This window comes from Epinephelus fuscoguttatus, linkage group LG14 (genome assembly GCF_011397635.1).
Source record: "Epinephelus fuscoguttatus linkage group LG14, E.fuscoguttatus.final_Chr_v1".
Taxonomy (NCBI): Eukaryota; Metazoa; Chordata; class Actinopteri; order Perciformes; family Serranidae; genus Epinephelus; species Epinephelus fuscoguttatus.
Window position 1 is genome coordinate 3,041,169 of NC_064765.1, and position 25,946 is coordinate 3,067,114.

The 25,946-nt window shown below is 40.8% G+C and overlaps 1 protein-coding gene across 4 annotated transcripts in view; it reads left to right on the plus strand.

Moving 5' to 3' along the window:
- akap6 (A kinase (PRKA) anchor protein 6) overlaps positions 1 to 25,946 on the plus strand; it is a 276,529-nt gene that overhangs the window by 160,394 nt on the left and 90,189 nt on the right. For all 4 annotated transcript variants that reach the window (XM_049596070.1, XM_049596069.1, XM_049596072.1 and 1 more), the window contains one exon: positions 3,372 to 3,492. In XM_049596070.1, coding sequence (XP_049452027.1) covers positions 3,372 to 3,492 — 121 coding nt within the window. The remainder of the gene's footprint in view (positions 1 to 3,371; positions 3,493 to 25,946) is intronic.

Here is a 25,946-nt window from a genome sequence, read left to right on the forward strand (position 1 = left end):
GTACGGTCCTCTCGACTAGCGTGTGTGCAGAGTGTGTATTTGTGTTGTCGTGGAAACGCCGTGGGCCTGACAGAGCTGTCAAACTGTCGTCGTCAACGACCAGAGAATTCCAAACAATTTCACTGCTAATGTTGAGAAACGTGTTGGTGATCCCCGCCGAGACCGAAAACCAGCGAATATATAAATAATAAACACACACACACACACACACACACTCTCTCTCTCTCTCTCTCTCTCTCTCTCTTACACACCTTAACAAAACGGCTGACAGTAATGTGTGTGTTTGAGCAATCGGCTCCTGTTCCAGCAGCATAAATATTTGATGTGATCCTGTGTCGAGGAGGAGGAGGAGGAGGTGAGAGGACAAGAGAGGAGGGGGGTGAGAGTGGGAGGAGTGAGGCAGGAGGGGGAGGCTGGAGGAGGGATGCTGAGGGAGGAGGGGGAGGGCAACATAATGTGGGAAAGATGAAGAGGAGGAGGAAGATTTAGAGGAGGTGAACAAAGAATGTGGACAATATGAGAGACTGTGGGAGGGAGAGCAGTGACAATATGTAGCAGGAAACTGAGAAGGAGGTGAAATGAAAGGTGGAGGCAAAATTTGGAAAAGGGAGGAGGAAGAAAGATGTGGGATAGAGGAGCAGGTAGACAAAAAAGGACGGGGAAGGATGTGGCAAAGAAATATGAAGTAAAAGTAAAATACAAAGAATCCGAAACGCAGTGTTTGTTCACAATAACTCCTGGGTAGAAAATCCTTGCGTCACGTACATTAAAATCAAACGGTGCTAAGGCCTTAGTAGGTTTATTTTTTAGCTACCAAAAAAAAAAAAAAATCAGTATCAGTTTGCGTGTACGCTATATTTTCACCACTTCACCTCGCTGTCAGCCGTCTTTTCTGACAGGAAACAGAAGCAATTATATCAAAGCCACCAGACACCACTGACAAAAACTGTAATTTTTTACGTTAGCAAAAAACAGTTGCTGGTCTACTGCTGCCTCGATGCGTAAGGTAAGGCGGAACAAATATATTAAATATAGCGTACACTTACTACAGATACAGATTTTTTTAGGTGGCCAAAATACATTTTTGCTGTTGCCCCCATCCACAGCAGTTCATCGTTTAGCTTCTGTACCGATAGATTTGGTCCATCAAACATGAGAAGAAAGAAACAAAGCACATAGAATACGCACATCAGAAACGTCAGATAGGTTCGACCACTGTGTTTGGACTATATTAGTCTTAATACAGTATATAATTAGTCTTTACATGGCTGAAATTGACCACAGAAATAAACGAGTTTGCCATTTTTACATGTCAGTGAAATGTTACCAATTGCAACTTTTGTACCCAGAAGTGATTGTTGTTGTTAGCCCAATGTCATGGTAGTTTGGTCTATAAAGACAGAGCGCATTTAAGTCCCGCTCCCACCTGAAAGAGAAACTATTCATTGCTCTCCATAGACTTTGTGTCGTGTGAAGGTAACCACCTTGTTATTTTTATCAGTGGGATTCACTGCCATCATGGTCAAGAATCCACAGCTACATTTTTTTTACAAGCTGCCAAACCAAAAAACTGAGCCTTTAAGCAATTAGACACGAGGTATCAGCAGGAAGACACGGGAAAACTGTGGGATCCTAACACTCAGTTTGCCTACATGGAGCTAATTTGGCCCGACAAACTGTAGAAGTTGGAACTAACTAAGCTACGTGACATCTGAATGATGATCTTACCATGTGATCTGATGACACAGGTGTAAATATCAAAGTGTGTCACTTCTGGATCATGTCTCTAAGATAAGCGAGGTAAGGATTAGGAATTTGAACCAAGATTATCTTACTACATTGTGTAGTTCTCACCTGAAATGTTTTTAAAAACACATTTTAGGTCACTGTTAACAGATCATTTGTCACCAAGCGGTAGTCATAGAAACATCACCCACTAGAGGAACGTTGACTCGTCCAGTGTGGTGCAGTTGTGGAACAATTTGTGTTGGTGGAGCCAATAACTATTAAATAACCAAGCAAATAATAATCTGTTGTCGCTTATTACTGTTAACTAATAATTGGCACTTGTAGAACTGTTGTGTAAATGCAGCATCACACTCGAGGTCATGCTGTTGTGCTGAATTAAACCTATTTGAAGTTAAAACAGTCCCTTCTTTGCCGTACCTTAAACCAGGTTGTCCATTGAGATTTTTGACGTGTAAGGTGTAGTTGCAGTTCAGCTAAGGGTGGGGTTATTCCAGTACAACGTGTCATCAAACCACGTAAGTCAGAAATTGTTCATGGATCTTCCAAACAGTCTCAAAGGTGGGGTGAAAAACTGGCTGTTACAGACAGGTGCGAGACGCGGTAATTGTTTAAAAATTGGGGATAATGGCGAACACTTTCAGACGGTCTCTGCTGGAAGACATGCATAGTGTTGCACTCAGTTGTTCACACTGAAAGTGACAGGAAATAGTTTTGTAAAGAGAGGAAAAAAAGCTCGAGAGAGAAGTTCAAACCTTTGCGCTCTTTGACAATCACTGCATGAAGTGGGTGTGAATGTTGGATTGTTGGTTTTTACATTAGAAAAACTGCTGGACACAGCCTCCACTTAGTCCGAAATCTGAAAGGTGTTAGAGGAGAGGTTTTCCGAAGCAGTTTGACAAGCAGTTCTGATAAGATTATACTGCCGCCCTAATAGTCCTCATGTCCACCTATTTCTTCCTAAAGGCTTTGTGACCCCAGAGAATTATTTTCTAGGGATCAGACCAAATGAACGAAACTACAATTATAAAAGAACTTCCTGTGGAGACAACTGATTTAGTTTTAAAAGAAATATAAAAACCAAAACTGTGTGCCTCAACTGCAGCAATCCACATCTCCACTTCCACCTGACATTTAATTTACCAAAACCAGCTGACATTTTTACAAATATCACAGTAACCTCTGACTAAATACAGTCCCCTCTTTTTGTTGGCTGAGTCATGTTCTGTTTTGGCAAAGTAGCGTCACAGGAAGTTCAGCCTTCACAGAGAAGCCAGACACAATCGAGGTACAAGACGTAAATAAATTCTTGTTAGAAAATATTTTAGTTTCAGTTCAAACAGCTGCTTGAAAACAGACTATTTTCTGCCTCCTCTCTCAGGCTGAGTCTGCCTTTATCTGTCAGCGTCTCTTCCTCATTCCAGTTTGCATTTTTAGCTGCATTCTTTATCAGCATAACAAGACGCATACGTCTCTCATCGCCGCTGGACAAAACAATATCACAATAATACAAGAAACAATAACAGAACGTAGAACATGCAGGAAACACAAAATGAATAAAAGAGGGAAGGAAATTGAATTACAACAATAATTCAACTTAATAATCTCTCTCTCGCTGTCTTCAGTCTGCAGGACTTTGAGGCCGAGTACCAGGAGCTCTGGGATTGGCTGATGGACATGGACGCCATGGTAACAGACAGTCACCAGCTGATGATGTCAGAGGAGCAAAGACACCACCTCTTCAAGGTAAGACGAGCTCTATTGTCTGTCTGTCCGTCTGTGACTCAGGAGCCTCACAAAACACACACGGAATCTTTTTTCTTTTATTGAAAGTCTTTCATGACTCACATGGTTTGCACCAACGTAACTGCTCTGTGGTGACGCTTCTTCTTTGCCTACGATGTGGCCGATGACTCTTACTGTCATAGATCCAAATATCCACCCTTTGAGCCCTCATGTCTTAAATTGTCACCTCAACTTAAGACAAGACTTACAACCTGAGTTGCTGCCATGAATTCAATCACTGCTGAGACCTTGACAGTATTTTCTATCTCAGTATTTTTCGAAACTTCGTCACATCAGTAATACTTTTAATCTTTAAAAAGGAGTTAGGTGATGTCTGCACCCAGAGTGGACACTTTCAAAGTCCATAAGGCCATTATGGCAGGATTATCTTGACCAAAAAGACCAACTAAAACTCTGTGACTGACATTTTGTGAAATCAAAGCAGCAGCAATGATCTGTGGAGGAGACGCCTTGGATTGTCGCCCTCAACAGAAATTCAGAATAAACTCGAGGGAACTTCAAGGACAAAAACGGTGTTCAAACAAATACAGCCGAGAGATGGCTACAGTCGGGACCACAGAAATGTTGGACAAATAAAGACAACAATAACAAGTAAACAGCAAAACGCCTACGCCTGCTTAGTTGCCAGATGTAGGCTCACAAAGTCCAGAGCAACCCTTGTAAGGAGAGACGATTCTGGATATCAGCTGTCCAAGACTATCTTTGACAGCTTGCATCAGCCCATAGCTTAATCTGTATACACACACTCTGCTAACGACTTGAGAGAGACCTGCTGTTGTTGGTATTATCACTGGCCAGTTTGCAACTTCTCGGAGGTGACAACTACAAATCGCCATATGTCAGTCACTCTCCTAACAGCCACAGACACAATCAAAAGCCTCTGACTGGTTCAACAAAGTCATCATGGACAGTTAGCGGGGGCGGTCAACAACAAGAACTGGTTTCAACACAAGAAAATGGATAAATAATCACAGAAGACATGTTGTCAGTGTTGGATTAATTATTATGGATTTATTTTAGCCATGTACTGAACAAGACTAAAAAAAAGTAAGTCTCTGATAAGGAGGGATCCAGAGATAATTAACATTAGTAACATTATGTTGTTTGTGACATTGTGGACTCCACATTCACTTCTGTAGGAACCAGCATGTCAGATATTTCTTATCAGTCCTGTTCAGTGCTTGGTGGTGAGACAGACTTGCGCACGCAGCTCATCTGGGTATAAGGTTGTTGAAAGTAGATCCGCCATTGTTGTTGTTGTGCTTGAAGTTGGTGCTAGCGTTGCTGGGAAAGCGGAGATGTATACAGTAACGTAATGATATGGCTCTCCAGCTCATGGGAAGCAAAGCCGTTCCTCAAGGGTTCACATGTTAAATCAACTGTGAACTGGCACCAGCCTAAAACTAGAAGCAGGTTTGTATTGGTGGAAAGGGGGCATATGACATCCTACAGGAGCCTCTGATGGTGCAACTTTTATCGAAAGAAAAAAGTACCAATTAGCTGAACAGGGAAGCTTTTTGTTGGGCTTTAAAGTTTGGTAAATCTTGAACTTTATACCTACGAATGTTGAGCCTGATTATCAGACTTGACTCAGGATTGTTTTAATCAATCAGTGGTGAGTGACAAATCTTTCCTAAGTGCAGTTAAAGGTGCAGGAATAGTCAGTTACTGTGTGTGAACAGTGCCAGCAGAAGATTCACTCGATCACCCTTTTTGCAGCCGTTGTCCTGTTATTCATTTTTTATGGATTTATTAAGTTGGTAGCTACATATGTAGGATGGTGACGATGTCATTTCTAATCCTACAAAGCTTTCATTGGATGATTGTTTCTCTGACTGAAGCAGAGCATCAGTCCTCCAGTATTAGAGATGCAGTCTGCGTGTCAGATGTCTGGAACCAGACTGAGACATGTTTACTAGCATCTGAAATACAGCCTACATGTTCATTTTCAAGGTAAACAAACCAAAACAAGACTGCTCCACCAGCTGGACTCTGACTCTCTGCAAAACACACAGACTTTTAGACAACATGTTCTGCAGTATATTTTGAAACACTAAAAGACGAAACGTGACGGCCACGTTCCAGCCCACACACCATCAGCTCGAGACACACGTCATCATGGATGCACTGTTTCCCAGCTCTGAAGCATCAGTTTTATCACATTTTCACACCTGATGTAGCTCAGTCCACTTTCGGATCATTGCCTTCTGTCTGTGCGGCTAATCCTGTGTGTGCCACAGGTGTCACATGACGGCATAAAGTACATACATACACAAATCTTCTCTAAAGTTTTCCGTTCAGACTTCACATAAGTCAGAGTTCTATGTCAAGAAATGGTTGTTAAAGTTAAACTTTTAGGTGCTGTAACGCTCGACAAAGATTCTCTGCTCATTGGCTTTACTGTGATGTCACAGATCTCCCATCAGCCACCTCTGCCTCCATCATGGACGAGCACTGCAGACTGTGTGTTAATCAGAATGCGTAAATATGTAGAAACAGAGCTGGCTGAAGTAAATGATGTCCTCCCACATTTCATTCATCCATCAATTTGTCTGTCTGCCCTCATCCCTCCCTTCACTCCTCCCTACAACTCACCATCCAGCCCATCACACACACACACACACACACACACACACACACACACACATCTTCATCCTTACCAAGGAGAATGGGATTACAAGGCATAGCCTCCCTCATAACCATATCATAGAGTAAAGTGTGTTTGTGTGTGTGTATGAGGGAGAGAGAGAGAGAGAGGTTGTGCAAGTGTGTGTGGGTAATGTGTGTGTTTGTGTAATGACTTCACTGCAGCCAAATGAGTCAGAAAGAAGAACAGCATGTGTTACGATTAGAGATCTGAGTCATCCTCTTCTGTCCTTCACACACATGTACACACACACACACACACACACACACACACACACAGATAGGGAAATCAAAGTTATTTGTTGTACTGCAGCTCCTACACTCTAGAAAATGACATTTTCTAAAAAGCATTTTATCAGAGCAAATGAAGTGATCAGCCTGGTGTGAGCTGATTCAACATGTGTCCAATGCAAATTAACTCGTCTGACAAAACATCATCAATCAAGTTCTGGGAAAACGCTTATTTAACTTTATGTGCAATGTCAAACAAGACGTAACTCCCAGTGCTACTGGTGCTGCCACTTGCTAGCTAAATGAAACATGATCTGGAACAACAGTGGGCTTAAAGACATGCACTCTGTGTACACTGTGCAGAGTTAATGTGTGTTCTTACTTACAGTGGCGCCAGAGGGAAGGTCATGTTGTTGCATACATCAGAAGGGTTTAACACCTGTAAGGTGGCCGTTTGGGAAATCTCAGACTTAGCTAAACTTTCAACTTTACAACCACAGCTGTACTTGGAACAAGTTCTCCCAACTCATCCAATATGGCAGCTCGGTCAGTGGCCTGCGCTTCAAACTGTGGCGCTTTAGGTTCCCCTCTAGCATCAGTTTTGGACACGTGAGCTTCTGTTCAGAAATTTTAGCATGTGGGCCATGTTAACAAACCACTGGAGTGTACACTACGTTCAAAACTTTGTAATCCACTGTTATATTGATGCTATCACCTTTCTGTCATTGATAACTATTTGAACAGAGATAAAACAGACACTAAATGTATCATTTACATTTTAGTTTGAAGAAAGGTATTCGGACATCAGACTGTCTCAGATGCAGGTGTGTTGAGTCTTTGAACAGAAAATCCCACAAACTGCTCAGCTTCACATTTTATCCACTCACTGCGGAAACAACGGCCACGCCCCCTTTTGGGTGAAGGTTTTGAACTCAACCCAGGAGAGACGCTAGTCGCGGCAACGAGTTCATAATGCCAAAAAGTTGCTGCGTTGTTCACTGCACAGCAAACAATAAAAGAAACAAAACAGAATTGCGATTTTCCTTGGTGCCGGAGAGTGAAGAACGGGGAAAGAAGAAATCTGTGGCTCACAGCCATCAAACGGCAGAGTGAAGACGGAAAGCTGTGGATCCAGCCAGTCACTACACCTAACGCTACGTCTGCGGCAGGAACTTTATCACAGGTTTGTTGGCTAACATTAGCTAGCTAGCTAAAGTCAGTTGATCTCAACAAGAAGCCAAGAAGTTAATTCTAATGAATGTTAAGTAATGAATTGACAGGGTCATTCGTCCACACAGAGGCTGGCAGCTGAAAAGGGCACACACCTCCTATCATTTTCACTTTCTCGTTGTACCGAAGGCGATCAGGACCTCTTAAACTCTCTCCGTAGCATGTAGCCTGACTGGCCATTTCATCCGAAGGGGAAAGACTCAACTGATTTGTTTTTTTTGGTTTTTTTGAAGAGGTTTAAAGTGGGATTTGTTAGTCCATAATATGTTCAGCTGATATTCCAACAGTGCTAACCAACACTTCTGTTTCTATTGTGAGGTTTGAAGAAGAGCTGTGATGAAGATAATTCCAGCTTGTTGGAGGCATTATTATGAACTTGAAAGTGAAACAGGAGCGTGTTCCTGTTTAAATCTGCACACATGTTAATGTGAAGCTTCCAGATTGTTTTACCAGTGACTGCTGGTTTCCTCTGTTCTTACTCAGCTGTTGCTCAGAGGGATCTTTGTCTCTGTCAGTTGTCTGTTTGAACCATTGTACAGTGCTTGATTCTCCTTTCACAAAACAAACTCTTCGTACTAAATAACATCGGTTTGTAAAGAGGAGTTTCTACGACCTAAAAGCAACAGAGACCTTTTTAGATATTTAGAGTCGTCCTCTCTTGTGTGAATGTAAATCAAACTTTAAGACAGGAGTGTTTGTTGAACTCACATTTGTGTAAAACACACTCACCCACCCCTAAAAACACAAATGTATGCGCACACCTTCACACGCAGTAATATATCGACTGTCATGCTGCTCACACAGCATCGAACCGCTGACATCTCATTCTCGTCTTACCCAGAAGGCACTGCTGCGAACCAACACGTAACTTTGTGTTGTTTTCCGTTCTTTCTGTCTTCGCCCAAACTTTTCTGTCTTTGTGTGTGTGTGTGTGTGTGTGTGTGTGTGTGTGTGCGCGCGCAGACATGATTTATTTAGCGGCCGATGAGACTCACCTGGCCTGCGAATTATTGATAAGTGTAAAGATGAACCTAATTTCTCCATAGGAGTCACACTTAAATATTCATCTCTGTATGAATATTCATGGCGGCGATGATGCATGCATGAATTTTAGATGACTCTGGAATCGCTGGGCATTCTTCTTCTCTCTCTCTCTCTCTCTCTCTCTCTCTCTCTCTCTTTCTCTTTCCTTTTTTTTGATGTGTCAACTCTCCTGTTAAAATATTGATGTGGAGCTCGACAGCGTCTCCTCGCCCGGTCCAAGGTCGCTTTCTTATACTGTTTCTCTCCTTCTCCACCACTGAGAGTTTCACAGTCAGGGCTGTATACTGTAAGCTGCTCATACATGGCTATTTTTATCTTATGTATCACTTAGTTTTTACTTGTTGGGGCTGTTTCTTTATTTAAGTACTCGTATCCTTTGCTTTAGCAACACACACCACACTGTAAAAACACTCCAATGACAGCAGAAGTCCTGCAGTCAGTCTGAACGGTTTTATGCTCGTATAAATTAATGGTATATTTACCCATATATTTTATAGTTTGTCATTAATTTACTCCTGTTTTAGCGTTTCCAGCCAAACATCTTGAATATATCGGCCTGTTTTACCTTCTTCTCTACAAAAACTAGCCGAAAGATTAGGTAATAAGTCAGCCAGTCATTTTAAAGGTCCTGTATTATGCAGATTTTTGGGCTCATACTTTTATCTTGGGTTTCTATTAAAACATGTTTACATGCTTTAATGTTCAAAACCAGCAAATCTGCAGTTTTTACCTTTTAAATAGTACAGTTGTGGCATCGCAATTTCACAGAAGTCCTGACAGCTTGTTTAAAGGCAAAGGTTTCTAAATCAGGACTGTTTCGGGAGCGTTTTTATACTTTCACAGTATTTACAGAGCAACTATACCTGCTTATGATAAGATATGATTTTTGCAATAAGGGGGCTTTAAAATTAGATGACTTTTATTGATTGAAGTCATTTATCAAGCAAAAATGCTAAAAATTCTCAGGGTTCAGCTTCTCAAATGTTACGAGCTGCTCTTGCTCTCCAGTTTTATATCATTTTGAATTAAATATCTTTGAGTTTGGACTGTTGGTTGGAAGAAAAAAAGCGAATTGAACAAAATAAAATTGACATCTCATATTTATATAACAGAGTTCAAGTTTCAAGTTTATTTCATTTATATAGCACCTTAAAAAGCAAAGAGCATTTGCACCAAAGTGCTTCACAGGCAACATGTCGTATACACATAGGCATAAAGACATGTAAAATACAGACCAACATCAATTTATCAAAGAATAGAAATAAAAGTTAAAACCCATAGACCACAGACCACAACATTATCCAAAACTCATTTAAGTTCACGAGATGTCGTTTGTGTTTTAAAACATCATATGTAGTCTTGTGAACGTGGGCCCTCACCTCAAGACAGATGCATGCTGGGAAACTTCACAATGCCTGTGTGTGTGTGTGTGTGTGTGTGCGTGCTGCAGAAAGAAGCTCTAAACCCCCTGTTTTGTTTTTTTTTTCAGTGTGTTTTTTTTCCTTCCATGTGACCGTTAAAGAACCTCGCTGTGCTCCACTAAAATGCTGGGGGGACTCGACCCTGTAACCATAGCAACGCCAGGGCCCAACAAAAGTTGTTCTTTTCGGAGGTGTGTGTGTTTGTGTGTGTTTTTGTGTGTTTGTGTGTGTGTGTGTGTGTGTGTGTGTGGCGTGCAACTGAGAAAATGTGAGTGTCTATGTGTGCGTCGTTGCCTGTGTATGTCTGTGTGTTTCTTTGTGTGTGTGTGTGTGTGTGTGTGTGTGTGTGTGTGTGTGTGTGTGTGTGTGTCCTCCGGAAAAGGAAAGCTGGGCTGACAGTTGTTTCTGCAGGCAGGCTTGGCAGGCCGAGGCTCTACTGTTTATTGTGATGTTAGATGGAGGCACTTATCAACCTTGGAGAGGAGGGAGGAAGGAGGAGAGGAGTGTTTGTGTGTGTTTGATACAGATATGTGTGTATTTGTGTGTGTTGGGTGATACAATCACACGCTCACACCAGCGAGCACGGACCAAAGATTTAAAAACTTTTTTTTTTTTTGTAAATCTTTCCAATTTGTGATCAACAACTGGAAAGTTTTTATTAATTTAAAAAGCAGACAAAACTCACTTCTTGTGTCCTGATTCCTTCATCTGCTGCCAAGTGGAACAAAGCTTCTATCTGTCTATAATGGCTCTAACAGAATTGTTTGGTTTAGGGACTGTTCTTTATTTATCAGTGGAGGGGGTGGCTGCGATGTTTTTGTTTTTTTTTCCCCTCCCTGAAGCTACAGATATTTTCCCCTCAGCTCCCTGAGTGCTTAGTGGAAAATCCATGACCCTCCACCATGAATGAAACTTACCCTTTGATGTTTGAAAGCTAAAAGTTGAAGACAAAATCCTGGAGTTGAAAAAAGCCTCAGTTTTTCACTTTTGTTGTTCATGCTGGTTAATTTGTGTAAACGGTTTTTTTTTGGGCCAAATTTTAAATGAATTGTCGCACATGATGTGTCCAAGGGCTGCTGCAAATTTGAAAATCAAAACATGGTTTCTGTTTTCACAATTTCTGGCTGTGATAAACTGTGTACAGGATCTTTATGGACATGGAAAACCCACAAAAGTCGCGTAATTTCACATTTTCCAGGCCTGGAAAAGTTATGAAATTAGTTAAAATCATTGAAAGTTTTGGAAAAGTCCAGCAATTTTGCTGTAATGACATTGTTAGAGTAATCTTTCGTGGCTAACCTGTCACATAGTATAACATAATGTCAAATTTATTTTCTGTTTCTGTTATTTTATTTTCTGTTGACTCAATGTAGCTCCAGTGTGTGACAAGGTTTAGTTTATCATCACGGACGTTTGGTCATCTTCTGCTTGGGTTCGTCTCTACCTTCAAGTCTGCCAGCGAGCTACAAGTATGTTTGAATAGAGTTTGAATCTGATGTATTTGGAAAATGCCAGGGCAAGAAAAATAAAAACAAAAGAAAAAAAGTTCATGGACATGTTTGGAAATCTTATCTATGAATATGTGTGGGAACCCTGGATGTAGTTTTGGGTGGGCGGGTTTAGGAGCCATGTTTTCTGTAAAATAAATACAAATAACAGACATTTAAATCTGTGTGCCCCTCCCCTAAGTCAAAATAAAAACCTAAAGTCTCTCCCCTGTGCTTCAAAAATTATATGACATGCCTCCTGCATTTTGCACCACCCCTCCCCCCTCATAAATAACAAACAGTCCCTTATGTAACTGAATCAAACTTAAGTTTTCTAACTGGTGTTGAAAATCAAATGCAATATTTCTCTTCCAGCCCTTTATGTTCTCCTGGCAGGTAAAACATGTCAAGGTTTTTATGATTACGTTTCAACATTTTGATTAAAGTTACGCAACAGAAGCAGCTTAAGGTCGGACTGTGGCCGTGGTCAGTCTTATTCGTCAGGGTTCTCTCAGATTGCAATTCAGTTTGCATCACAAACTGGGGGTGAGCAGTAACCAGTCAGGGAGGGTGTGATGTAGAGTGTAGGATTTAGGGTTTGTAGAGCTTTCTGTGAACCCATAGGGACTAAAATTTAAGATCTCTGGGCCTCTGTTGCTTCAGCCCTGACAGTTCTCTTTAAATCTGTCTCTCACAAGCCCCCACAACTTTATGGCGGCACAATATTAAATTACTGGATCACTCCTTTAATCAATAGAGTTGTTTACTCCGACCACATAACTGCGAACACTTCACTCGCAGCTATGACCTGTAATGTGTGTTCAGGCTCCAGGTCTATTTTCTTCTGTTTTATGTGCAGAAATAGAGCGATCGCTTATTATGCAGGTGACCAGACAGCAGAAGGCGTCCTGTGTAAGAACTAACGGAGGATTGAAGCTGCTTCTGTTGTGCTGCATTACTGATCATTACAAGCCAGAATAGATGTATACCTGTTTAATTAAAGGGTAACGGTATTTTTTTTGGGATCCTGGTGTTTTTGAGTCTCCTTTGGTCTGAATCAGGGACTCATGTTGTTCCAAAGTTGTATAATTGCCTAGAGTTGGTTGGTGTTCTCACGGCAGCATTTACAAGAGGACCAGATCAAATGCCTTGTGTGAGAAAGCTGCTCTTGATTGGTCAGAATTTCCATGTGGGAAAAATCCAGGAAGTAAAGCAAACGTTGAAGAAGAGTACACTTGCAAGATAAATGTGACACTTTCTAATGTCACAATGGAGGGACAACTACGCAGGTTGATTTTAGCGCTGCTCATCGTGGACTATATTGCTGTCATTGTTCATTTTAGTCAAAGCATACAGTTTGAAAACGAGGCAAACGCGGCTCCAACTAGAAAACAATGTTTTGATGCATTGGATGTGCTGAATGTGCATATTAAGGCAGTACAGGAGGAGGTGCACATTAATAATAAAAATAAATAAACTTGACTTCGATTGAACCGAACCAAACAGGGCAGGTGTGAAAGCAGCCTTAGTGACTAATTGGAGCAATAGCTCTTGATTTTAAGCTAATGCAGAGATGAAACAGGTGCAGATCTTTCATTGACAATAACTTGTGCTGCAGCATGAGGCGTCCGGTGTGTACAGGGGGCAGCACTTGGTGTGTGTCGACTGACGCACCTTGCTTTGGCAGTGCCGGTGTGTTTTTAGCTTGAGTCTGACAACATTATGGAAAGGATCCCAACCTTTTTGTTTAACCAGAAACAGCCCTGACCTCACCATCACTGATCCCACCAGACTCCATTCAAAAAACTGTTACTTTTTAAAAAAACAAAACAAACTTCATTCAAAGTCGACAGAAACAAAATAAAATTTTTAAAAACCATCTTGTGTCATCCTTCTACTGTTCCTGCAATCACAAACTCTGGTTTGGTTTAAATTAACCCTTAATTCACACAGTTAGATGTGAAAAGATGCTGCCTCTATACACACTAAAATTACTGTTTTGTTTAAATGGAGTCTGGTGGGTTTGGTCAGAGTCATGTCAGGGCTGTTTCTGGTTAAACAAAAAAGATCTTACTCTTTGACAAAATGGTCTCTTTCTGTAGAGAACCGTTCTGTGAGTTGTCTGACACTAAAGGTGTGTTCACACTGGACCTGTTTTTTTTTCCGCTAGCGACAAGTTTACATACAAAGTCAATGCAAACGGGCGATTGAGCGTATGTTCGCCCGGGAGAAAAATCGCTCGGGCTCCGAGCGACAGCGACAGAGCGACAGAAGTTACAAAAATGAAACACACTACACTGAGCATTTATACCTCCGACTGTGGCAGTACATTATACATTTTGATACATAGGTAGACTATATACATATTGCAAAACTCTGTAAAAGTACACCAAAGCATACATTTTCGTTTCCAAATATTTTATTACACAAAAGATGAAGAAATTATGATTTTTTTTTTTTTTTACCTATTTTGGCACATACATACAAAATCCACCCGCTCCTCGCTCCAGGCAGCTCCAACTCCGCTCACATGCTCTGACTCAGGCATCAGGGCCTCTGCGCTACAGCGATAGATGCAATGGCGCTGTCCATGGTGCTTAACACAGGACCGCCAGGATTACAGCGCCCCTCCAAGCGCCGCAACATAACTTCATTGTTTGTGCTGCCCATGTGCTCAGAAGCACACTTGAGTAATTTCCAAGAAGTTTAGATAAAATAAAAGAAATATTACAGACTATAGAATAGGACTGACAACCTCTCCAATGTCTCGTGTCGTGTTGTTCCTTTTTTTTTTTTTTTTGCTGCGCTGCTGCTGCGCCGTGTCTCCAGCTGAAAATGGTGATTTGCTAAGTACATTAATAATAATAAATTAGACTTTTGGTTTATGATACTGTTGGCTATATTACGCATTTTAATAAAAAAATTAAGAAAAAAAGAAATAAACACCGAAATAATTAGTGGAAACCTTTTTTTATTGATACTCCTCCTCTCTGACACACACACACACACACACACACACACACACTGAACATGCGACTGAATGAATGAATGAACACTGGAAGCGGTTCAGCTGCAGTCCCACCGGCTGGCGCGGTCACTGTTGAGATTCGTTTTTTATTATTAACAAAATGTTTTTTATTGACCATATGAATGGTTTGTTTTCAAATAAATAAACGAAACGAAAATGTATGCTTTGGTGTACTTTTACAGAGTTTTGCAATATGTATATAGCCTACCTATGTACCAAAATGTATAACGCTCTGCCGCAGTCGGAGGTATAAATGCTCAGTGTAGTGTGTTTCAGTAACTTAAAGGCTTCAGAAAACATACAAGACACATTTTTAGTAACAGTCATAGGAAGAGAAGCTTGTAGGTTTTATCTAAACAGAGTTATTTGCATTATAAAAACCATCGTGGCAGCTCTAGGACAAGTGCACTTACATTGATCACTTCCATAAAATAAAACGAGAAATTGGAGAAGATTGAAAAAATTGTTAAAATTAAATTAGGGGACTGATCACAGATGTATTGTCTCTGTGTGTTTTTACATCTATTGCTGCTTTAAATTTGCAGCTATACTTCTAATGAAGCTGACATGTCATGACATTCAAACAATGAAGCAATATCAAAGGGGCGACCCGAGCGACAGCGAAAAAATAAACAGGTCCGGTGTGAACACACCTTTAAAATAACAATCTGAACCTGTCAGTGTCAAAAACAAACACTTTCAGTCAGCGTAAATTAATCGTCCTTCAGTTGCCTACAGAGAGTATATTAGAGCCTGTTTCATAGCTGCTGGCTGCAGCGGTCTCCCTCAGTATTGGACCAGATTCAGAAAATGTTGTTCTCGTTAGTCCGACACAAAAACATGAGAAAACATGATCCAGGTTGGAAAATACTGAAGTTAACCTTTAATATCAGATCAGACAGGAACAGTAGGTCTGCAGTTACTGTTGTTTGATCAACTTTCTCTGTGAACTTTTGTCTGTTTGTTATTTTTGTCTGTCTTTCTCATAATGTTTATTCACATTATTGTATCTGTGTGTGTGTGTGTGTGTGTGTGTGTGTGTGTGTGTGTGCTTTGTCTTTTTGTTGTGTGGCCATTCTTCCTTTTTTCCTGCGTCTCTTTATGTGCTCGCACGTTGTTTAATGTCTGTTTCTTCAGTGTGTTTTTATTCTGTGTTTCCCTGATTGTTAGTGTGCATCCAGATGGTGTGTGTGTGTGTGTGTGTGTGTGTGTGTGTGTGTGTGTGTGTGTTGTTTTGTGTCATTGTGTGTCAGTGTGTGTGTTAGTTTGCTGAGGGTCTGCAGGGAAACGAAACAAGCATCAGACCTTGTAGCTGCTGTCAACCAATCACACATCAAGGCCCCTGTAGTTCAGCCAATTGATGATCAAGGCTCTGGCCCTGAGTCCCACAGGAGGCGGAGCCAACACTCACTTCCCAGAAGTGTGTGTGTGTGTGTGTGTGTGTGTGTGTGTGTGCGTTGCATTTCACTGACCGTGGTATTATTTTGATTGAGACACAGAAGCACACAGACACACACAGACACACACACACACAGCTAATAAAAATGCAACATTAAAGCACAGTCACACACATTTGATGTCTCTTTATCGTGTAGAAACACATTCGGTATCAGTAAAAGTTTAAATGACAAAAGAAAAACAGCCTGAGGAAGAACTGCAGAAGAAAACAGTTAATAACAGCAGAGATGCTCTGATTCAGAATCAGCCGATTCTTATAAATAACTCTGTCTGCTCTCTTTAAATTCGTCCTACACAAAAATCACAGTCCTAAAATGATTGAGACGAATAAATCAACTCAACAGTAAGGCTTCTGTACCAACTAACAAGACTAATAATCGGGAAACAGTGAAATTTTGTTGATACCACAATGCTAAATCCTGCTGACTGCGATGCTCCCCTTATATTTATGTCACCATGAGGTTGAGCTAGAGATATCTGGATAGATATGGTCTCATGTAGCTATAACACTATGTAAGCGCTAGAGAAAGGTCTGGAAGCGCCTGTTATCTTTATGGTATTAACGGAAATGAAACACTTTGGGTTGTTTGTATTTCTGTGAACCAATCTCAAATCCATTTGGCCGATGCTAAGCCCAGGATGTAAGGGCTAAGGGGGTGATCACACAGAAATGAGACGCTAGACGCTTCAAAGACGCTTGAAATGCTGGAAACGCTTATTCAGTGCGCACTAGGTACTGGCGTCTGATGCTCAAAAAGTTGAAAATATTTAAACTTTTCAGCATCTACACACATCTAAAAAGAAGCGTCTACAAAAACGCCCGTCTAAAAAGACGCTTGAACGCTGGTCAGACGCGCCTTATCATAGGAAAACAATGGTTTTACTGGCGTCGGTTTCTAGCGTTTCATCTCGGTGTGATCGCTCCCTAACCCATCCTAACTGTGACCTCGTCTCATGTCCACGTTTGGTCATGGACTTCCCACATCCACGTATGGCGTCCAAGGTACCCTGGGTGTGTTGGTTGTTGACGTTCTGGGACGCCGTGTCAACTTCAGCCTGTTACATGCATTGTCTGTTTTCAAAGTACACTTCTGTTTTCACAGGAAATGTACAGTTTGATACAGTCTCTTTCAAAATAAAAGCACTACATCGGTAGAACACCGCCAACTGATTTTTTTTTCCTTCAACAACACACGCTTATGGTTGGTTTTAGGAAAAAAGAACAGGGTTTGGCTTCACAATCCTACGGGAAACAAACACCAGCCTCCTGGGTAAAAGGCAGTAGTTGATGGACCCATCCACCACCCCTCCCGCCCGCTTTACTGACGTTGTTGTCCCGCTGCATCTCTCTCTGAAGCCATCAGTCGCTGTCAAACAATAACAGTGCCAGCCGTGTAGCATGCTGAAGTGAAAGGATGACTTTTTTCATCTGTGTCTAACGCCAGAGGTCACTAGCCAAGTGCCAGTTTTCGACGACTTTGGAGTGAGACTGGGTTGCAAAAGCAGTGCCCTTGCAATACAGTAGCATATAGACAGCAGAGGGGGAGGAGAATGCCAACTGAAATAGCAAGTCAGTGGCAGACTTATAAACACAGTCTACAGTTAATATGAAATATATGAAATACATTTCAATAAAACTTTGTCATCTTCCCCTCAGGAGTGTCCAACAAGAATTAGCTATAGAGACCCAAACTGTTTTTGTACCAGGCTGTAAACATGTTTATTTCTGCTGTAGAGTTTAACATGTGGGTCTGTGAGGACTGACTGTGTTTTAATGTCAGCCTCAAGTGGACATTAGAGGAACTGCAGTTTTTGGCGCTCATGTTGGCTTCATTTTTTTAGCACTAAAGGTTGGTGCTACTGGTGACCATTATACCTGCTGAACAGTGACATGTTAGCATGAGCTGCTTTTGTCCCTGTATGTGATGACTTTTCTACAAAATGCAGTTTTCTCCATGTAGGTTTTATTTCGGAGAAAACGGAGACGTCACATGATGACATGAGAGGAGAAAGAGAAGAAGGCTGGAGACAGAAAGTGTCAGATGTAGATCAGCGGAGGGAGAGATGTGTAACACATGGCTTCTTTAGACAAAAAGATTCACTCCAGATTTCATTTGAAAACATTTCACTGCATTAAGTCATCACAGATCTCTGTGTCTCTCCCTGTGGCTGCTTCCAGTGGAGTCCAACTAATTACAGTGGCTATCAGGACTGTGTGTGTGTGTGTGTGTGTGTGTGTATCCCTGCCGCTAAATTCTCATTTCAAATAGCCCATGGTGCTCTGATGGAACGCTGGGCTGCACACACACACCCACACACACACACACACACACACACACACCTGCTCATTAACTGGCTTTCCAAAACCAATCAGTGTGGGTGCGACAGAGGAGCTCTGTCTGAGGCCATACACACACACACACACACACACACACACAGAAACACAGAAACACAGAGTGTGTTTTCACTGGTTGTTTGGTCATCTCTGGTCCAAACCAGAAGGAGAGACCCTGAAGTGATTAACACTTAAACACACACACACACACACGCACACACACACACAGAACAAAACAACACAAATACAACTTCATTTATCAGTTTAACCCTTTAAACCAAACTGATGTCTGTGGTATGTAACATTATGGGATGTTTGGAGATGAACATGTTTTATCCTCTGTAGTGTTTCACGCTGAAAGACATCTGATTCCATGTCTTGGAAGTTTTTGACATGCTTGACTTTGAGTTTTTGAGACCTCAATGAAGACATCAGTATGTTGCCTTCTTTCTCTTCAGTTTATAAATGATAATTGCTAAAGATAAAATTAGGGGTGCCCAGTAACTCAGTGGTAAGAGTGGCCGTCCCATGACAGCGGGTTTGATTCTAGTCTGCGGCCCTGCTGCATGTCTTCCCATTTCATGCTTAAGTCTGTCTCGTCAAATAAAAGCAAAAGTCAACAAAACAAACAAAAAAAACATCTTAAAGATAAAATTAGATTTGATGCCTTGGAAGGCACGTTTTCTTTAAAAATCACCAAATTACATCATTTATTGCAGCCAGAAACTGAAACCAGAAATTATCATTGGATTTTTAAAATTTCCGACAGTCCTTGAACGCATCAACACTTGGATGAATGCTTAAGTCAGGAAAAAAACATCTCAGTTAAACTTTGGCCAAAAATAAATAGTTTGCTCAACAAGAGTGAAAAATCAAGGCTTTTCTCAACTCCAGGATTTAATCTTTAACCCTAAACTTTTAAACATGAAAGGGTATATTTTAATAGTTTTAATAACTAATTTATAAAAATAAAGAGATAAGTAAAGAACAGTCCCTTCAATAAAATAAAATAAATAAAGTTTAGGGCTGCCCCCTGAAAGTCAAACAGTCATCCATCTTGAAATTCTTCAAGTTGAGCCATCATGTTTTTGTTTTTGTCAGTCAGTGTGCATTACATCATATTTTTATATTCTAGCACTGTGAGCCTGTTAAAAACATCAGTGACAACATGAGCCGGTGGTTAACTGATGAGAGGAGCTGAACCCTGAGGTGTAGTGGTTAGTAAGTCAGGATATTTACAACCAGGTCTCAGAAGACTGAAGTCTGGCAACATTTCAAACTTTTGAAGGAAAATACTAATTAGGTGAAATGAAAACTCTGTAAACAAGAATTCATTTATCAGTCCATATCATCTAACACTGCAGACCAGAGCCACAGTTAAGTCCCTTCTTCACGCTGCCTTTTCATTTTTACACAGAACCAAACAATGGCGTCATAATGCTGTTCCAGTGTGTAGTTTCAGACAGCATTTTGGCATCGCAGAAACAAAAAGAGCTGTGATGGGTGTGAAATCACAAAAGCATTGGTGTGCCATATAACAAACACATTAGCGGTGCTTTATCGGCAATAACAATGGCATAATGTATCAGTAACAATCATGTTATATGGCAGCTGATCTCATCCTCTGCTCGGAGGGTAAGGAGCTCCTGGACCTCATTGTTTTCTCAATTTGCTGACATTTTCGGCTGCTGATCTTCTTCTTTGAGTTAGCTGCTAACTGCTAACAGCTATTTTTTTAAATCTCCCACAGCAGGTCACACATATGACACGTCAGTAAAACCTGTGCCATCCATGATCCCGTCCTGCTGGCTGTCCTGTTTATACAAACATCATCCTTGCTGTTACTACCTCCAATGCCACATCAGAGGCGAGACATCTCCATCCTCCCATTTTGCGATCATACCTTTCATACAGAAAGGCGAGGTAGCATAACAGCTCGATATTCCTGCCGGGCTACAGAGACATGAAAACAAGTAATTACTGACAGCACTGCAGATTTCAGTTCACTAGATTTGAGGTTGCCAGATTTAAGAAGCTGATGCAAACTCTGCAGATAGGGTACAGTGTCCTGTAAAGAGACACCATTGCTTACCATACCATGATTTTTTTTATGGCTAAAAAAGGACGGAATAGTCGAATCTTTTTATCGATTCAGTTTGAAAAATTTTAATTATGGTACAACCCTAAAAAAACTTCCTCATAAAAGAAACCAACTCTAACTTTTTGGCAGGAAACAGGAAAAAAAACAGCTGAAGTCCACACAGTGTTGACAGTGTATGTCGACACTTTGTCAGAGACCTGGTTCGGACCATGTGAGCATATAAAGTGTAAACATAACTAACTTTAAGTATTTGAAAAAAATGACCTCTGATCTTGTTTTTGTGGAGACGAAAGCTTCCTGCAGAGACACCAGTCTGTATGATGGAAACACACACACACAGTCTGTGTTTGTGTCTCTTCATCTTAAACCCTGAGGGCAACAGTGAGAGTACACAACCTCAACATGAGGCTGAGCACACACACACACACACACACACACACAGTCTGTGTTTGTGTCTCTTCATCTTAAACCCTGAGGGCAACAGTGAGAGTACACAACCTCAACATGAGGCTGAGCACACACACACACACACACACACACACACACACACACACACACACACACACACACACACACAGTCTGGGTTATATTCCAGTAGAGAGTCATGCCTGAGAAACACACAGACGGCTTAAGTCCTATATCCTCTGAGATCTCTCTCTGTCCGTCTTTCCGTCTTTTCTTTCTGTCTGTCTTCACTGTAACAATTGTGATTTTTTTTTATATATATATGCTGCTGTTTCATTGTTAAATATTAAATTATTTAAAATTTGAATCAGTGAGTGATTAAATGAAAAAAACCTCCAAAAACATGAATTTCTTTAATCTGATTTCAGTCAGTGACAAATGAGAAGTCCAAAAGTTTCTTGATCAATGACATTAAAAGCAGACAGTGAAGCAGAGGTCAAAGGTCAGCACTCACTGGACTGTATAGAAACTGCTGTGATATTTTGGTGATCATGGATTGTGACAAAAGGAAACAAAGTTTCAAACAATTGAATTCAAATTAAAACCAAACCCTGAGAAAATTCTTGTCAGATCAAATTAGCAGCAAAATAAATCTGTCTTTGTGTTTGTATGACTTCATTTTAACAAGATGTTGATTTATATGGACCATTGTGTCGCATGTTAACCAATAAAGAGAATATGTTGGTTATGAATCTTTGATTGTTGATAATTAAACCAGTATGTTTATCACATGTTAATAATAAAGAGTATTTATAAAGCACCTTTCATACAAGATATGCAGCACAAAGGTCTTCACAATAAGGGCAGTATAAGCTCTGAGTGCTTCACATGAAAACAGACATAATGAACATACAACAGACAAACAAGGCGCTTCAATATAAAAGGACATTTAAAACAGTTCAAAACACGGATTAACTGATTCACATAATCACAGAGTTCTAAAACTATAAATCAGAAAATCAAGTAAGATTCTAAGAGTTTAGCTGGTTAAAGGCTAAAGTCAACAGATACATTTTTCCATCCATTTTCATCCGCTTATCCGAGGTTGGGTTGCGGGGGCACTCGGCCAAGCAAAGCACCCCAAACGTCCTTCTTCCCAGCAACACTTTCCAGCTCCTCCTGGGGGACTCTGAGGCATTCCTAGGCCACATGAGATATGTAATCCCCCCCCAGTGTCTGAGTCTGCCCCGGGGCCTCCTACCAGTAGGACGTGCCCGAAACACCTCTAACAGGAGGCGCCCAGGAGGATCCTGGTCAGATGTTGAACCACCTCAACTGACCCCTTTTGACGCAAAGGAGCAGCGGCTCTACTCCGAGCTCCCTCCAGATGTCCGAGCTCCTCCTCCTCTCTCTGAGGCTGAGCCCAGACACCCTACAGAGGAGACTCATTTGGACCGCTTGTATCTGCGATTTCATTCTTTCGGTCACTACCCAGAGCTCATGACTGTAGATGAGGGTTGGGACGTAGATGGACCAGTAAATGGAAAGCTTCACCACGCTGGTCCAGCACAGTGCCCACATCACTGCAGAAGCGGCACCAAATCGACAATCCATCTCAGCTTTCTTTTAAAGATATTCAGCGAGCTAGCTTCCCTGATATCTGCTGGTAGTGCGTTCGTTATCTTTGGGACGTCATTGACAAAGGCTACATTGGTGATCTTCTTCCGGCTGTTTCAGGGAACCTCCAGTAAACCAGCAGCAGATGATCACAGTGTTCTTAGAGGTGAATAGTTAACAAGGGAGTTAGCAATGTAGCTCGGTCCTGGTCCATGTAGGGTTTAGTGTACAAGGAGCTTAAAATCAATCCTACATATTTGCTGATTTATAGACAGAAGTAGAGAAAATAAGAACATGAGAGACTGAGGAAACAAAGATTAAAATAATGAAGAAAGGAGGAGAATGAAGATAAATGAAATGAAAAGTAGGAAATAATTTGTGTTACCTGCTAAAAACTGTGACCTGCAGTGAATTAGGTTTTGAAACGCACCTTTCCAACACCCCCTCCACCCCCAGAAAGAGCGAGAGAGGGATGAAAGAAGACGAATGTTAACCCGAGAGAGAGAGAGAGAGAGGAAGAGAGAGATGGAGAGAAGGTAGAGAGAGGGAATCTTTAATTAGAGACAGATGACTTTGCCACGCCTCAGAAGGCTGGAATTACACTGCAGGCTATGAGGCGAGGCTAATTTCACATGTAATTGTTGCTGCAATCCTCGCTGTGCTGCTAACGCTCCCAACCTCCCTCCATCCACAGAGAGACAGAGGGAGGAAGAGGAAGAGGAGGAGGAAGAGAGAAAGAGAGGAGGAAGAATGTATAAAGGATTGGAAGAAATGAGTGAAGTAATTTGTTGCTGCAAACGTCTGTGTGCTGAAAACACTTTCTGTAGAAAGGACGACAAGAAGGGAGGAGAAAAGCAAGGGATGAAAGACAGAAAAGAAGGAAGAAAGGACATAAGGGAGGAGTGTGAAAGAAGGCAGGAAAGGGAGAAAACAAGGACTTAAAAGATTAAGAGAAAAAGAAAAGAAAGTGTGAATGAAAGAAAGATGCAAGGAAGGATGTGAGAAAGTGTAGAAGCTGAAGGAAAGAGGAAAAGAGGAATGCAAGAAGGGAAAGATGGAATTAAAACAGAAAGAAAAGAGCATTTAAGATGGACACAAAGAAGAATGTGAAGTTGCAAATAAAGAAAATGAAAGAAGGTAAGAAAGAGGAAATGGAGAAAGGGAAGGAAGGACTGAAAAAGAGGGAGAAAACAAACAAATTAGTAAGCAAATAAAGATGTAAAGAAACAAGTGTGCATTAAAGAAGGAGGGAAAGAAAGGTGATGAAAGAAGGGTGAGAAGTGATTAAAGAAAAAATGAAGAAATAAGAAGAAGGAATTCAAATAAGGAAGGAAAGAAGAAGTTAAAAACACGACAAAGGATTGAAGAAGAAAGGAAGGAATGAAATGAACGACGGAGGAAAGGAAAGAGGGAGTAATATAATGGGAAGGACATGAAAAAACAATGATGCAAGAAAGGAAGTGAAAGAAAGGAGGAAAAGGGGAATTGAGGATGTGAAGGAAGGAATGAAAACTAGGAAGTAAAGATTAAAAAAGGTGGCAAATAAGACGAAAGAAGGAAGGAAAGAAAGAGGTAATGAAAGAGGTGAGGAGGAATTAGAAAAGGAAATATGAAAAGGAAGAAGGATTTAAAGAAGGAAAGTTAAAATAAGAAATGAAAGAAGGAATCGAATAAGGAGGAGTTGATTTAAAGTAGAAAGGAATGAAAGGATTAAAGGAAGGGAAGAGGGAATATAAAAGAGAAAGGATGGAATGACACAAGGATGCAATGAAAGAGGGAAAGAGGAAATGAAGAAGAGGAAGGAAAGGCAAAATTATATCAGGAAGCAAATAAGAATGTAAAGAAACAATGCAGGGAAAGAGAGAGGTACTGAAAGAGGGGTGAGAAGTAATTAAAACAGAAAAATGAAGAGGGGATGAAAGGAAATGTGAAAGGGAAGATGTATTCAAGGAAGGAAGAACTAAAATAAGGAAGGAAAGAAAGACAAAGATGTGATGAAAGAGGGAAAGAGGAAAATAGAGAAAGTTAGAGAAGGAATGAAATTTAAAAAGGAATCAACTAAGGCTGTAAAAAAACAAACAAAGGATGCAAAGAAAAAGGATGGAAAGAAAGGTACTCAGAGAAGGGCAAGGAGTAATAAAGAAAGAAAAATGAAAAGGGATGAAAGAGGAGATATGAAAGGGAGGAGGCATTCAAGGAAGGAAGTCCTAAAGTAAGGAAGGAAAGAAGGAGTCAAAAGGTGGAGAGGTTTGAAAAGAGGAGGAAAAATGAAAGAATGAAGAAAGGGAAGAGGGAATGAAAGAATAGGAAGGATGTGACAAAACAAGAATGCAAGAAAAGGAAATGACAGAAGGAAAAAAAGGACATAACAAGAAGTAATTAATAACTTCATTTATACAGCACTTTTTGAAACGTAGTTACGACGTACACGTGTACCAGCTATAAAACAGGATATAATAGTGTAAAAAATTGTAATAAAAAAATTTGAGGAAGGAAAAAGAGAAATGGAATAAAGTAAAAAAAATAAAAATAAAAATAAGGAGACAAAGAAACAAGGGTGCAAAGAAAGAAAGAAGCAATGAAAGAAGGGTGAGAAGGAATTAAATGAAAGGCATGAAGGGATGAAAGAAGCAAGCAAGGAAGGAAGAACAGAGGAAGGCAAGAGGATAAATGAAGGAAGGAAAATAAAAGATAACATGTGACCTACATCACCTAAAATAGAAAATAAGATGATTTATTATCATATGATTAAACTAAGTGTTTAAAAAACAAAAAGGAAGGAAGGAGAGACAAAGAACAAGTGTACGACTCACTGAAGAGATAGAATATGTTCCTATAATCCAGAGTGGAGGAACGTGTGACCTCTGAAGGTTTAAACTGAGACGACACTGAGAGAGAGAAAGAGACGGAGAGAAAAGAAAAATCTGTCTTTAACCATTTAAAAAAAGAAACACTTTGAAACAGCAAAAATCTCTCCTTATCCTACAAAAGAAACGTCCTGCAGCTCAGGAAATCTCTCTCACACACACACACACACACACACACACACACACACACACACACACACACTTTTCTTTCTTTCTTTGTAGACTGATATTCCCTTTTCTTCTCTCCAGAGACCTGCAGAGCTCTGCTGCTGCCTCGCTGTGTGTCTGGTGTGTGTACAGTGTGCGTGGATGTGTCTAGTGTGTGTGTGTGTGTGTGTGTGTGTGTGTGTGTGGATGGGCGTGTATGTGTCTAGTGTGTGTGCGTGTTTCTGGCAGGATGTGTTGAGTCGAGCGCTTCCTGGGTCAGACGTCCTGATGTCGCGTTTTGTCGTTTGTCGCAGCTTGTAATACGAGCAGAGAACTGAAGTCCTCTGGGACTGTGTGTGTGTGTGTGTGTGTGTGTG